General features: G+C 47.4%; 2 protein-coding genes across 2 annotated transcripts; both read right to left on the bottom strand.

Annotated features, from left to right (window-relative positions):
• Positions 1 to 9,001: 9,001 nt before the first annotated feature.
• Positions 9,002 to 10,651, bottom strand: LOC104544950 (5-beta-cholestane-3-alpha,7-alpha-diol 12-alpha-hydroxylase). Its single transcript, XM_010189960.1, is given in 1 exon segment — positions 9,002 to 10,651. A coding segment is annotated over 1 exon segment (1,650 nt).
• Positions 10,652 to 12,948: 2,297 nt separating this feature from the next.
• Positions 12,949 to 14,060, bottom strand: ACKR2 (atypical chemokine receptor 2; the record flags this gene model as incomplete). Its single annotated transcript, XM_010189961.1, has 1 exon — positions 12,949 to 14,060. A coding segment is annotated over one exon (1,112 nt), but the record flags the coding sequence as incomplete, so codon positions are not given.
• Positions 14,061 to 15,414: the final 1,354 nt, after the last annotated feature.

The raw sequence follows: 15,414 nt of genomic DNA, 5'->3' as shown, positions 1-15,414 counted from the left end.
GGCCCTTACAGCGACCCCTCTGCCAAAGTGAATATCACTGGGAAGGACCAAATGGGTAAGATCGAGCACTAAGAAACTGTTGTGGTTTTTCCTATATCAAAATAATTGCACCCTTTTGGATGTGGGTTCAGAAATCCAGAGCCATTCCACTCGGCTCAGGGTGGTTTAGGGCTTCCTCCTCTTTGGCTTTCTTATTTAAAAGTAAATTATTTTCTAATTCTGGACACAGTTAGGGGAATATGCATAAATATCTCACAAATAAGTAATAAAATATAATACGTAAATATGAATAAAATTGAAATAAACAGAAATATAGAATAATAAAATAAGAATCTGGAAGCTGTAGATTACCCACTGAAGACACACTCAGTTTTTGATGGGAGATCAAGAGGAAAGAGGTCTGGGACAATGAATGTGGTACTGGAGGCACTGATACAGATTTGCCACTGGTGAAAGCCCTGGACCTGCTCTTTGTTATGGACTCAATGCTAAGCTCAGTAGTTTATTTATGTGTTCTTGTATTCCCTACTGGGAATTATTACCCTACTGTGAAGCATTTTGCAGCTGTATTTTGTCTCCAAAGTAAAGAAAGCTCAGTTTACTATTTTTTTCATATTTTTGAATACTTTGTGCTATCCATATGTTTTTAAAATTAAGAAAGCCATAACCCCCGTAGCAAATACATCCTTGTAGCAAAGGAAGTATCCTTTCCGCCAAGAGGTGGAAGGATGGTCTGACAGGAATTTCCTCCCAGCGGAGAGGATTATGCTGTAAAAATCAGTTCACAGAGATATTTTAAACTCACCCTAAATCCTCTGCTTGCTTTAATGTGTCAAGGGATGCTTTAATAAGGGAGTGCTTGGACACAACCACATGCCAGAACCAGAGCAATGAGTTTCAGCTGCTGCCCTGAAACACTCAACTTTAAGAAGTTTATAATCCTTTGTCAGTGTCTTACCATGCCCTGGTGACTTCTTATATGAGAATATGACAACCAGTGGCTGAGATGTTTGATATTGTAGAACACAACATACAGTTCATCTTGTATAATCTGGAGTGGTCACACCAGAATCTGTTGCATTCAAATAGCATTGGATGCCACAGCTGGAATACAACCTGCAGACTCAAAACCTTTGTCGTCTCCTTTGCAGTTGTTCATAGATAGTGGAGGATGGCTGAGAGAGGCTCCAGACAGAGGTGTTTTCCCACATAATTCCTGTCATTTTTCCTCTGCAGAGCTTCGTGCTGCAATGCAGAACTTCCCATCAGCTGCTACTGAAGAAGAGGGTGAAATAATCGCACCATCCGAGCCTTTCCCAACCTACCAGACCTACGCCTTCCAAACTGAGATCAAAAGGTAACGAATCCAACTGAGCTCCCAACCAGCTGGAGGGAAATGCCACATGTGGCTGGAGTTTAGAAAAGCCATTTTTAGGAATGCATTGCCCACCCAGTGTCACAGTGTCTTGTTGAAAACACCCCCACAGCAGTACATATAAAGCTGAGGTCATTGGCTGAGCGATCTTCATCTTCGTTTGGAAGAATCCAACTGTGGATTTTCTGGGAGGGCAGAAGGGTCTGTGCTGGGCACCAAGAGAGCCCCTTTATATCTTGTGAAGTGAGCCCAGGGCTAACACAGGATCCTCTCATTGCTGTATCAACCTTTGCAATTGCAGACATGGGTTTCCGGTTCAGCTCTCTCTGCCCAGAGGAAAGGCACCAATTCCTGATGCTAAGAAGGGGTAGTTCTCTTGCTCAAGACAGGATGAGCCACCTTCTCTCTCTCCAAAGGAGTTCAGCTCTCACTTCTGCAATTTAAAGTGACTGTACAAGTTAGTGACACGGGAGGATGTGCAAACTGTGACAATAGATGCAGTAACTCCACATGGGGTATAGATAAAAAACACAGTGTGGGATCCTGGTGGTTTTAAAGAACAGAAGCTCCTGGGTCTTCCCGGAGTAGCAGAGAAACTTAACTTGTCTTTATGTTCCTTTGTACCAGGGGGCGTTTCAGCATCGTCCGACAGTGCAGGGAAAAAGTAAGCGGCAAGACTTTAGCTGCTAAAATTGTCCCTTACTGGCAAGAGGACAAGCAGACCGTGCTCCTGGAGTACCAAGTGCTGAGGAAGCTTCATCACACCAACATAGCTCAGCTGAAGGGAGCCTATGTCAGCCCCCGGCACTTAGTGTTGATCCAGGAGATGTGCGTGGGACCAGAACTACTCCACTCTTTGGCCTTGCGGTAATGTCAAGTGGAGGGGAGGGTTTTCCAGTCAGGGCTGATATAGGGTGTAAAATGCCTATGGCTTCGCTCTGACAAGCTGCATCATCTCTCTCCATCTGATCCCATGTGCAAATCCATTGCACAATGGATTTGTGATGCATTTGTTCTGCAACTCCTCGTGACATAAAAAAGTACCCAAGTTCTCTATGAGGCTGGGGTAGGGGACAATTCAGGGCCACTCAGTTGAGACGCTGAAAGCAGTTTACAGTAGTTGATATGAAACCTCATATCCCATACCCTGGAGATTACTGTGGCTTGGAAAGCCTCATTTCTCCTCATTATTTCTCACAATAGCAGAATTTCTCTGATTAAAGGAGAGGGAATGGTGGGCATCAAATCTGCATTTTGCTTTCTGCATAACCACTACTTTCTCTGACATGCAGCTCTACAACTTCCTGAACCTATTTCCTCTGTAATCCTACTCAGTTTGGACCAGTCTCTCCATATACAATGGATTTGCTAAATCAATAGAATTGTGTCTTCTTGACACTCATGAGCCTCATGGGATAAGACATCCAGGGAAGGATGATGGTGGATGTAGAATGGTCCCATTGGGCTTGCAGATAGGACACCTCTGGTTTCTATCGCCTTTCTTCTACCAGGACATCATACTCAGAAGTGGAGGTCCGAGACTACTTGTGGCAGATCCTCAGTGCCATCGAGCACCTCCATGCACACAACATCCTGCACTTGGATCTCAGGTCTGAAAACATGATCATCACTGAGCCCAACCTGCTGAAACTCCTCGATTTTGGCAACGCACAGTTCTACACACAAGACAAAGTTATTACCATGGACAAGTGCATGGACTATGTTGAAACCATGGGTGAGTACAGAGTTCAGTCACAGCAACCTTGGCTCTGTGTGCAATCTGTGGTAAACAGCAAGACAGAGCCATTGGTCAAGGCAAGAGTTGGCCCCAGCAAAGTCTCTCAGGTGCTGCTGTCCAGAAACAATGTGAGTTTGTGAAAGCAGCTGGTGGTGACGGCCATCCCACTTGCAGACCGCAGAGTACAGAGCCAGAGGTCATGACCAACACCACTCTGGATGGCATCCATGTATCCAGAGCTCAGGAGTACGGTATTACTGCCATTTGACTTGATGTTCTCAAGGTGTCGTTGCAGTCATCACCCACAAGGGTGTCTTACCTCCATCAGCTGCCTGTACTAGAGAGCTTTTCCTTCATCACTTCTGGGAAGATAGCAAAGCATAAAAATACTCATTGTTTTTGTGCTGGTCTCTGCATTGGAGGGGACCCTGGCTCACACCCATTTGCTTTTCTAGCTCCAGAACTGCTGACAGAGCAAGGAGCCCTCCCGCAGACTGATATCTGGTCTATTGGAATCACAGCCTTCATCATGTAAGTCAGATTGACTTTCCCTGCCCTGTAAGCATCTTTAAAAGTGCCATTTCATAGTCATCAACCAGGGGAGATGCACTGACTCAAGCAGTCAACCTCCGTTGTGCCCCCCTTTCTTGGCAATGCTGCAAAACTCTGTGTGATGGAGAGCATGGAGCTGGCTGCACCATGCAAGGATGCCCAGTCCCAGCCATGTCTCCAAGTACATAAGGAGGCTGTTTTACAACGCAGCAGCTGCTGCTGTTTCTCACTCAGCATCATCTGAGAAGCCCCAATTTTAACAAGAAAATTAAAATTACACCAAGTGGAAAAGCAGCCAAAGCCATGAGGCCCAGTGAAGAACAGTGGCCTTTGGGGTTTTGTTTTCCCATATGATGTTTCTGAGCATCGTCTTGACCCTGCTCCTCTCACTGCTGGGTGGGAACTCCTGGGAGAAGGGGCATCTTGAGCGATGGTCAATAGTGCCAGTTAATCTCTTCTTTTGTGGCAGGTTGAGTGCCAGCTACCCCGTCAGCTCCGACGTACCCTGTGAGTTTCTGAGAACGACCAGAAAGGGTAAAGTGAAGCTCACGCGATGCTACGCGGGTCTCTCCGGTGGAGCGGTGTCGTTTCTCCAGAGCACGCTGTGTGCAAACCCCTGGTAAGATGGTGTCTTCTCTCCCAACAGCACAATTGGTGCAGATCCTGGCTATTGCCCCTTCTTTCTCTCCATTTGCAAGGAGCCTCCTCACCCAGCATGGATCCTTCTCACCTTTTGTGTGTCCTAGGGGAAGACCATCAGCCTCCGAGTGCCTTCAGAGCCCATGGCTCCAGGAGACAGGATTGGACAACAGACAGCAAGCACTGGTTACCTTCCCCACCACCAAACTGAGGAATTTCCTCACCGAACGGGAGAAGAAAAGGGGCCTGCTGTGCTCCAAGTACGGCCTCATGGTCGCGCAGTGACGTGGATGCAGTGACAGATGGGAATCGTCTCCCTCTCCCCTTCTGCACTTAGCGTTTGGTACCAAATAGTCCTGTCAAGTTGCTGTGCATCGACTGAGCTGCGGTAACTGCTCTCCATGGGTGTGATTTAGCAACGTGGCCTGGGCCAATAGCTGACCTTGCTTTGAGCCGAAGGTTGGTCTCAAGACCTCTTGAGCTCCCTCCCAACCTATCCTATGATCCCGTGTCTTTGCCAAGTGCCAGACAAGAAGGCTGGAGCTGTGGGACTGTGCTAGCACCCATCAGGAGCCAGGCTCAGTGTGTCTCTTACCTGGCCAAGCTCTCTTCTTTAGCTTTGAGAAGAGTTACTGTTCTCCTTTAGCCCAAGCTGACCCTCCATATGCTGCTCCACTTGGGTAGCCCGGTTCCTCCTCTCTTAGAGCCCAGTTTGCTGCTCAATCAGCTGTGTGGCTCCATGGAGAGTCACTAGCTCTCCATGGTCACCTGTATGTCACTGCAGAGCTGGCCAAGCTCCTCAAAGGTTTCAAGGTTCAAAAACACCACAAAACTTGCTTTTTGGAGGCATGTATTTGAAGTCTCCCATTAGACCTAGATGACAGTCACCCATCACATAGGATCTTGCAGTAACCCCTCACCTGTCTGACAGTATCTGCATCAATTATCTTAAAAACATGGTAAAGAACAGAATATACTCCAAGAAACCAAGCTGTGGCTTGGTGTATGGGCATTTCTGGGAAAGATGTTCCCTGGGGCCAGGATGCTGGCACAGGGAGCATTTGGCTGTGTGGCTTTCTCCACAAGTAAGACTAAAACAGACTTACACAGAAAGCCTTTTCTGAGCACACCCAAGCCATCGGGCAGTGGTGTGAGGGGTTCAAGGCAGCCTTGCTTTGCTCCCCATCAAAAATGCTCCCCTCATCTTGCCTGGCTTCATTGTGTTTGGATGAGTTTATCCTGCTTGCCACAGGGTATTTCTGCGCAGGCTGTGACTTGCTGGGAATTACTTGGCCACCGGACAGGAAAGGCAGCAAACGCAATAGTGACCATGACCTTGTTTCATGCAGATGTAGCACAGAGAGACTTTGCCACTCTGAAGCCAGGCTGCTCTTCTCTGGGGAGTGCACGGCCACATCTATCAGGAGATGTGGCAGCAACGTCACCAGCAAATGCTGCATGTTTTAATCTTTAAAAAAAATAATAATCCTGAACTTTCATGTTCCTCTTTCTCCTTCCAAGTCTGCTTTCCCTTGCATTGGATGGTGTTAGCTGTGTCACTGCTTTCTACTTATAACCTCAGTGTTCCTTTGAGTTTCTCTGAAGTGAATGATGTATCTACTCGTGCCGTTGAGTTTCTTCAGTTTTCTTCGCCAGCAGCAGTAAGCAGAGGCTTTCTCAGAGCTGTATCTGGCTGTGTTTAGAGGAACAAGGATGGGAAAATAGTTCCCAATGCATTACAGTTTAATTCTAGAAGTGATGCTGTTTAACCAGGTCTCTTCCAACACGTTTAACCCCTGTTGTTCCAAACCTGAAGCGTGCAGCGTTGTGGCTCCTTCCCTTGCATGGTTTGCAGAGCAGGAATTGTAACTGAGAGCGGAGGAGCTTTCACTGTGCTGTGGAGAGCAAACACTGTCCCAGCAGACTGTTAAGCTTTGAATGTCAACATAAGATTGTCTTCACTAGGCACTACAGAAGAGAAAACCAAGGCTTTAGGACCAGACTCCACACTCGGTTCTCTTGGGAGATAGAGGAGTTACACAAGACAGACACTGCGATGAGGTCTGCCCCATAGTAAACTTTTTGTGACCCTGGATTCCTTCCAGTTTAACTTCTTTTACAAATCCAGAAAGGTTTTCATTGGCACAGCTAGTTCTTTACTTTGCTGGTACAGTCTGGGATGGAAAGCTCAGTGCCAGAGGACAGCCCATCTAAGCATAAAACTTAATTGCAGATTAACTCATTTGAAGCTTTCCCACTCTTCCATATATGACTCAAATGAAGTGATTTCATTTCAATTTTTTTTTTTGCTTCTCACAACTGCATGCATTTGAGCATGTCTGAAGTCTTTTCTAGACCCAATACTGTTTAGTTAAATAAACCATTCTGACAAGGAAGTAAAGCCAGATTTTTCTGCTGAATCATTGTCATTGTCATTATTCTTACACCCTTTTCCCAACCCCAGTCGATGTTTGTGCAGCACTGGTCCCTCACCCCTCAAAATGAAAGGTAGTAGAAAAGATTTTGGGTTTGTTAATCACAGAATCACAGAATATCAGGAGTTGGAAGGTACCTCGAGAGCTCATCCAGTCGAGCCCCTGCCAGAGCAGGATCACCAGAGCAGTCACACAGGAACACGGCCAGGGCTTTGAATGTCTCCAGAGAAGGAGACTCCACAACCTCTCTGGGCAGCCTGGGCCATGTTCTGCCACCCTCACACTGACAAAGTTTGGCCTCATCTTCAGCTTGAACCTCCTGTGCTCCAGCTTGGGACCATTGCCCCTTGTCCTGGCATTGGACATCACAGAGCAGAGCCTGGCTCCTTCCTCCTGACACTGCCCTTTCCAAATTGATCGCCATGAATGAGGGCACCCCTCAGTCTCCTCTGCTCCAAGCTAACGAGCCCCAGCTCCCTCAGCCGCTCCTCATAAGGGAGATGCTCCACTCCCTTCAGCATCTCTGTGGTCCTGCGCTGGACTCTTTCAAGCAGTTCCTGTCCTTCTTGAACTGAGGGCCCAGAACTGAACACAATATTGCAGATGTGGTCTGAGCAGGGCAGAGCAGAGGGGCAGGAGAACCTCTCTGACCTACAATCACCCCTTCCCATACACCCCAGGATGACGTTGGCCTTCTTGGCTCAAGAGCACATTGCTGGCTCATGGTCATCCTGCTGTCCACCAACACCCCCAGGTCCTTTCCAGCCACTTGTGCACAATCCTGTAGATAATGGGAAGCCTGTAGATAATGGGAATATTAACTGTCACCGTCAAGCCTTGTGCAGTTATAGTGGATTTTGTTTTCCTTGGCTCTGTCACAGCTGTTTAATAGTTTCTGACTTTCCAGCACCACAAGGCCTGGGCTATTGCCCATTCTGGTAACATGGGATAGTTTGCCCTTGACATGCAGTTACAACATAACCCCGTCCATTGCAGAATAAAGTAGATTCTGTCTTTGATGTCTGGACACACGTGAAAATGTTTGAGTTCCCTTCCTCAGTCATACAGAATCTCCAAAGTCCAAGGTTAGCGTCGCAGTTAAAATCAATCCACTGTCCCCTGCACAGGTAAGGCTGGGATTTAACTTCTGTTGCTGTCAGGGCACTAATTATTGAAGGGAAAAAAGCAAAGCAATGATTGTAAAGCAAAATGTTATCCTTCATTGGACCAGGTGGATAAACCAGAGATGTCTGGGGGCTCATAAGGTCACGGCGGCTGTAGCCCATAAGGGAGCTGTTTTCTCAAGCCCCACTTTGATTTCCTAGCCCCTTCCCATCACCCCCATCCTGTTTCTTACAGCTTCCACGGGCCTTTGTAAGGAATGAGGTCTAAATTTGGTGGAACGATGGCACTTTCCAATAGTCACATCTTGAAATTAAAGAACTTAATAAGAAAACAGGACAGCCTGTGCTGATCAGACACAGGGTGTGACCAGGCAAGTGTACGGACCTATTATGGCCTATTTACACACAACCAGCCCTTTTCATCTCCTTACCTTTCTGTTTTCCTCCCCAAATCGAGTGTACGGACCTATTATGGCCTATTTACACATAACCAGCCCTTTTCATCTCCTTACCCTTCTGTTTTCCTCCCCAAATCACCTAAATCTCTCATTTTTCCCACTTTTGGTTCCTCCCCTAAACATCCCACCATAAGTCCTGTGCAATCCCAAAATGCTCTTCCCCTGCACGTCATAAGATGCGTCCCCTCCCTTGACAGCAATCCCTCTCAGTAGAGATGGTGATGGAGAGAGATGCTGCTGATGACACATCTTGATGGGTTTCATGGGGCTGATGGCTCTGCTGGGAGGGATCTGGATGAAATACTTGCTCCTTGTAAGTCCATAATTTGGGTTCCCACCTGCCACTATGCTCCTGGGCTCCTCTGGGTTTGCGCAGATGGGCTTTTGATGGGCTGATGGCCCCCAGAGTGGGGCTGGGAGTAGCTTGGCAGGGTTTTATTTGTGTGTCTGCACTCCGCTGTGGGTGGGCAAATGAGCTTTTATCACATAACCCACCACCACAATAACCAGAGACACAGAGCAGCGATGTATGTGAAGGAGTTAAAGAGAAAAGCCACGATAACCATTAAGCAAACAAGATCGTATCGGTGTTGTCACCGCACAAATCTGATAACCATAGGATCATGCAATTTATTTCACAGATAACACCAGGACTAACAATGCAACAAGGACTTCCCACATTAAAAGCGTAGCCGGTATCTGAACCGCACGTCGCGGACAGGCTGCATCGTCCCAAATCCCCAGCGGCTGACGTCTATCGCTGGGATCTCCTCTTCTCCATTGGCCAGCTCCAGGTCGTAGTAACTCAGCATCAGGAACACAAACAGTTTAATTTCAGCGGTAGCGAAGAAGCGCCCAGGACATATGGATACTCCTGCCCCCCAAGGCATGTTGAAGTATTTCAGCCTTTTCCCATTTTTGTAGAAATCTTTCTTGGTGCCATCTGGGTTCACGAAGCGGTCATACTTAAATTCGTGAGGCTCGGGGTGGATTTCGGGGTTCATCTGCACAGAGACGTGTGGGAACAGAGCCACCCTGTCTCCATTGCGGAGGGTGTACTCTGTCCCACTGCTCATCTTAAGGCTGGTGTCCTGGAGGACAGCTCTGACCAGAATTGGGGCTGCAACCAGCCTCAGGGTCTCCTCCAGAGCACTGTCCAGAAGAGGAGTCTGGTTTAACATGTCCCTGGTGATGGTAATTGGTGGGTTCCCTGGCTTCGCTTCTTGGCCGTTCTCCCTTGAGACTTTATCCACTTCTTCCCTCACAGCCTTCATGGCGTCTGGATGTTTCATTAGATACAAGAGAAGCCAGAAGGCAGTTGGACCTGTATTGCCTTGGGATGCCCAGAGGAGCATGAACATGAAACGATCCCGCATGTACTCGGGGACACCATTTTCTGCCAGAAGCTGGTTTTGGTCACTTATCCACCCACTGATATTGTCCTTCTGCCAGCTTTTCTTCACAGACAGCATGCTCCAGAAAAGCCTCTTCAGCCGTTCAGCTTCTATTTTGTCCTTGGGAGGCAACACAGCATAGGCCAGGCGAGGAAAGAGACGGTCATACTTCCGAAACTCCTGGTACAGCTGATCGGAGTGGATGCGATCTTGCTCATTAGCTTTCTCCTTATTATCTGCCCCTTGGTGTGGCTCAGTGCCATACAGAGCCAGGTACCCGGCTCTGAAGACGATGTTGTAGCAGTAGTTGAAGAGGTCGTCCTCTTGCCACACTCCCTTCCCTTCTCCTGAGCTCAGATCGAAGAGCATCAGCTTATGAAAGTTCTCCATGGTGGACTGTGTCATGACAGTGAGCCCATCTCCCATCAGGTGCTTTGTGCTCGATGCATGAATTATGCTGTGGTTGGCTTCTATGGGCTTGTAGCCAAAAACCTGCAGGACCAGTTTAGACGCAAAAGTCCTAAAGTCTAGCTTAGATCTTGCTTCCTTCACGATGGCTCCAAAGCAGAAGGGATCCATCACGAAGGTGAAGTAGTAACCTCCGATCAGCACCGTGAAAATATCCCCGTGTTTCCTCTGCATCCTTTTGAGAAACGCTGAGCTGTCCTTTCTGAAATCCAGCGCGTAACCCAGCCAGGGGATCGTACCTTTGTCCAGAGGTGGCTCATCGGGTCTCCGTCTCCGAAACGCACCCAGGAAGTAAAGCCCACCCAGCAGCGATGCTATCAAGGTACAGAGAAGAGTCACCCAAAGCGCCATGAGAGCTCTGCGCCCGTTTGGGAGCTTGGACTAGAGCTAGGTTAGGGCAGAAGAGGGAGTTTTATTCCCATCCAACAGCTGATATGCAGATACAGAGCTGACAGCCTCTGCCCCCATTGGCAGCAAGTGTTTGCGGAGCGCTCCACTGTGTACTTCTTCCTTGATGAACAGACAGAGATTTTTTTAAGGTGGAAGGTACGTTACAACCGAGTTGGAGTAAGGCAGAGGAGTTTCAGCACGTGCTCTGTAGCAGCTGAAGCAAATTCCCTTTTCTACGTGGAATACAGTTTTTGAAAAAGAGGACTGAGAGCATTTCACGCTGATTTCTGCCTTTGACACCAGGCTATGGACATGCACTGCAGGCTGAAAATATGAGAGGAAGAGTGGATGTTGGAAATGCCACTGGAAATGAGCTCAGGACTGAGGAAAGGGGGTTGCAGCTGGGCTAATCTTGTCTCAAAAGCCAAGAGAAGGAAAGGTCTCCAATATTTTTATATTCTCCAACACAGTGCCCCATAAGTGCTTTGCCAATGAACAGCACAAGCATTGCTAACCTGGATGAGGGCGAAGCAAAGCAGGTCCACATTTCTCACGGGTGATGAGGGCTTGAATCAGTTGAGGTTGTTTTGCATCAGATGAGTCCAACACCTGCGTGCAGCCAAGTCCACCTCCTGGCTGGAGAGGAGCAGTGCCCAGCAGGACACAGCACTTTTCTGTCCCTATACATAGAGACCCAATGCTCCACAGACACAAATCAGTCACATCCCCTCCAGCCAGCAGAGAATCCCCAGCCCTCAGCCTTCCTGCTCCCACTCCCAGACCTGGCATTTTTCCCTATTTCTCCCTTCTTCTTCTCGATCTCTCCTGCTCCCCACTCTCCAGATGGGGTTCAGGGATGGTACAAGGGACCCCGTGCCGCACTGCATTGTTTTCCCACCCTTCTTCCTCCCCAATCCACCCCATGCCCCTTCTCCATTTTCCCCCACCTTTGCCCTTCCCCTGAGCATCCCATCATCAGTTTGCAGTCCCACGAGCCCTCCTCTGTATAGGATCACAGTTTTCATCCCAGTTTTTGCTTCCCAGTTGCTCTCCCCTTCCACATTCCCTCCCGGTGACCTGACTCAGGCAGTGAAGGCCACATCATAGCATGAGATATATATTTATTCTGGCTTTTTTTTAAGGAAAGCTCCCAGCCTTACCATTCTGGAAACATGTTGTAGCAATGTTGGCAAGAAAAATGACAGCAGTGAAAACAAATCCACCTTTCTAGATCAACTCAAAGCCCTCCTCGCTCCAGTAGCCTTGTCTAGCAACAAAATTAGGGTGATGAGAGTTTTCTCTTAAATTATTAATTTTATATGTACAATTCTAAGCAACTCCTATGCTCAGCAGGTTTCCAGGCTGGAAAGTTCCCATTTAAGGTTCAGGAGTATTTGGGGTGAATAATACCTTTTAATAAAGGTCAGCAAACGAATAACCTTGAACTTCAAATCTGCTCTGGGTAGTAAGGATTGGCTAAGAGCTATCCCGTGCTCTGCTGTTCAAAGCCAATATTTATGTTTAATAAGGTATCCACAGACCCTTTTCAAAAGGGTCTTGTCAAAATGGATCTTTGGGAAGGCAAATACCTCCACCACTGTTCTGCTAAGCCCATTTTTTTTGTCTCTTTCTCAGTGGTTGTTACTGGTTTGAACTTTATTGCTGATTGAACTGATCTCAAACCAGCTGGTGATTGAACTGATCTCCAACCAAGGATCTGTCCCTCGGAGAGACATAGGTTCCTGTTCAGCAGACCTAAGTGTAACAGAGAAGCCCATCATTGGTCAGACAACCCAATTGAAAGGTGCCTAATTCTTCCTATTGCCTCTCCTGGTAGACAGAAGGATGGACCCGGGTGAACACATCCACCTGGCAGATGGCAAAAGCCAGGAGAAGCAACATCACCCCCCAGGCTGGGCTTCTGGGCACCCACATCTGGCCTGATGGATGAGCATGGCAAATCCATCCCCCATCACAAGCTGGAGGGATAATGGGATCGCTCTCCTCCATGAGACCCTTTGGGATCTATGGGGGAGAAGTTCTTCACAAGTTTCAGTTTACATTTTTAAGGGCACAACATCTAGATAAGCTGCTGCTTCATCCACTAATGCCTCACATACTCTAAGCAGGAGCTGGGCTTTTTCCATGAGTATAAATCCAGGGCAATCCTTTATAATAATTCCAGTTACTACAGAAAGAAATCCTACACAAACTTTTCCAATCCCAAGGTAGAAAATCCTCATCTCAATGCTGGTGCTAGGATTGAATATCTGGTTGTGCAGTGCTGTGAGTTCACACCAACTCCACCACATGACCAGGACCAGTAAAATACAGCATGGAGGGCATACACATAATGTAAATAACAGAAATATTTCTCATGCATTTGTGAAACTCAACATTTCTATCTCAGCTGCGTGTCTGGTGCAAGACTGGCTTGACTCTGAGGGCTGGATGTCAAAGAAAGCGCTTCTCCCAAAAATGGCCCGAGGGATCTTCCATAAATACAACCTGAATCGTTTCTTCACAAAAGCATAGAGCAAGGGGTTGAGACAGCAGTGGACAAAGGACAAACTCTCCGTGATCTGCATGGCATAGTCCAGTTGCCTACTGCTTTCACAGCTCCTGATCACACCGACATCTTGCAAGGAGTGAAGGATGAGGACAACGTTGTAAGGGGACCACAGGACAAAGAAGACGCCCACCAGAGTAAAGACTAAGCGGAGCGCTCTCCTCGAGCCAGGCATCCGAGTTGTGGTGAGGACACACGCTATACGGGAATAGCAGAACACCATGAAGAGGAAGGGGAAAAGGAAGCCCAGAACATTCTGAATGACCCGAAAGACAACTTTCCAAAATAAGTGTTTCTGGCCGTAATCATGGGCACACATGGTTTTGTTGTAGATTTGCCTTGTGCTGCTGAAGAGGCCATCGGGAATGGACAGAAGTACAGAAACGACCCATACCACCAACAAGACGAGCATGGACTTCCTCTGCGTCATGGAGCTGTGAGGTGAGCAAGCATGAACTATCTGCTGATACATGTCCAGACTCATGAAGCTCACAAAAAAGATACCGCTGTAGAAATTCACCGTGTACATGGCATTTAAGACCGGGCACAATATGTCCCAGGTCAGCCACTGAGAAGTGTACAGAGCCCAGAAAGGAAGGGTTAGTAGCAAGAAGAAGTCTGAAACCACTAGGTTCAGCAGATACACCTCGGTCAACTTCTTTTTCTTCTTGATGCACATGATGAGGACAACAAACAGGAGGACATTCCCAGCCAACCCGACCATGAAGACCACGGTGTAAAAAGATGGCAAGAATACTCTGCTAAAGGAGAGCACCTCTTCTTTTGTGCAGAGGCCATACTGCATGTAATCCTCCTCGTCCAAGTACTCGTATGGGTATTCGCTCAAATAAGCAGCATCCAGCAAGGTGGCAGCGGTTGTTGTTGCCACCTCTGAAGTTGTATTTGACAAGTGGCTGTCTAGGAATAAAGGAGAAGCAAAGGGGATCAAAATGTTGTTCGAGTCCATACAGGAAAGGCAAACATCACATCACAAAGAGTTTTCTTCTAGGTTATAGGTTTAAATTTCTGGTAAGTATTTTGTGTTCTGCTCTCCTTGGGCTTTGCCTACAGCGTGGGGACAGCCATCTACACATACTAACAAATAATTCTGGTTTCCTTACTCGAACACATTCAAATTGAATGTAAATGAGCATGGTCTCCTCTGACATAACTCACCACTTCCTCCTGATGCCATTGCAACCTTTTCAGGAAGTTTCTGCTCTAAATTATGGGAAATCACCATACCTCACTGTGAGCTGCCTTAGATTCACCCTGGTCACTACTGAGAAAGCAGCATCTCAATTTTTGGTGAAGCAGAACCTGCCACCAGCACCTTTAAGTTGATGGGGCTGCTCCCAGAGGTGAAATGCTGAACATTTTACTGCTCCTGGTAGGACACCGACCCTTCTCTGTGCCAATTCTAGGATATAAAGCCATGGATACTTGCAAGAAATATTGGTAAGTGGAAAATATGAAATCAAAGCATCATGAAATCATGGGATCATGTAAAGGTTTGGGTTGGAAGTGACCTTAAAGATCATCCAGTCCAACCCCTGCCATGGGCAGGGATACCTTCCACTAGACCAGGATGCTCAAAGCCCTGTCAAAGGTAAGGATGTATAGGCACCAGAATCAACTCCTGAATCAAGATTAGAGGTAGAGGTAGAGATTTAGTCAGAAGGATGTTGCTGGAGTCGATCCTGGGTGAGATGAGGCATGGGTTGAAACCCTGCTGACCAAGAAGGGTGAGAGCCATGTGGTCAGCCACCGCCCAGGACTGCAGACCAGCATCAGCAATGAGGCAGCTGCAGCCCAGATTACAGGAAACGGTGACTAATTTGAAGAGCTTCCTATTTTTGGAGTCTGATTTTCAGAAAAAGAAAAATTAGAAAAAAAACCAAACTCACGAGCACACTACAAAGGTTTCATCTTCCGAAAGTCACCCAAACTGGGCAACGGCTGCAGCTGAACACCCCATCACCCACCATGGGAGATGAGATCTGCCTGACCCACCTTGGTAATATGAAGGTTAATGTGGTTTTTAAAAATCAAGACTAATTTCCAGGCTCTGACAGCAAACCTGGGCTGTCACAGGAAAAAAATAATAGGCTTGGAGTGGGGTGTTGAGGATGCGTGTGGATGTGCAGCCATAAGGGGTGAAGCTGTGGACATACCTGTTGTGGTCCCATGTCTAAAATTGCTGAAATATCCATTCCAGGTAATTGCAGGCAGCTGAAAAGAAAAGAAAATGTGGTTTGGGCTGGTTTGAGAT

The sequence above is a fragment of the Mesitornis unicolor genome, unplaced genomic scaffold (assembly GCF_000695765.1).
Source record: "Mesitornis unicolor isolate BGI_N332 unplaced genomic scaffold, ASM69576v1 scaffold7728, whole genome shotgun sequence".
NCBI classification, from domain to species: Eukaryota; Metazoa; Chordata; class Aves; order Mesitornithiformes; family Mesitornithidae; genus Mesitornis; species Mesitornis unicolor.
The sequence above is the reverse complement of the archived record's forward strand: the minus strand, read 5'-3'. Positions and strand labels throughout refer to the sequence as shown.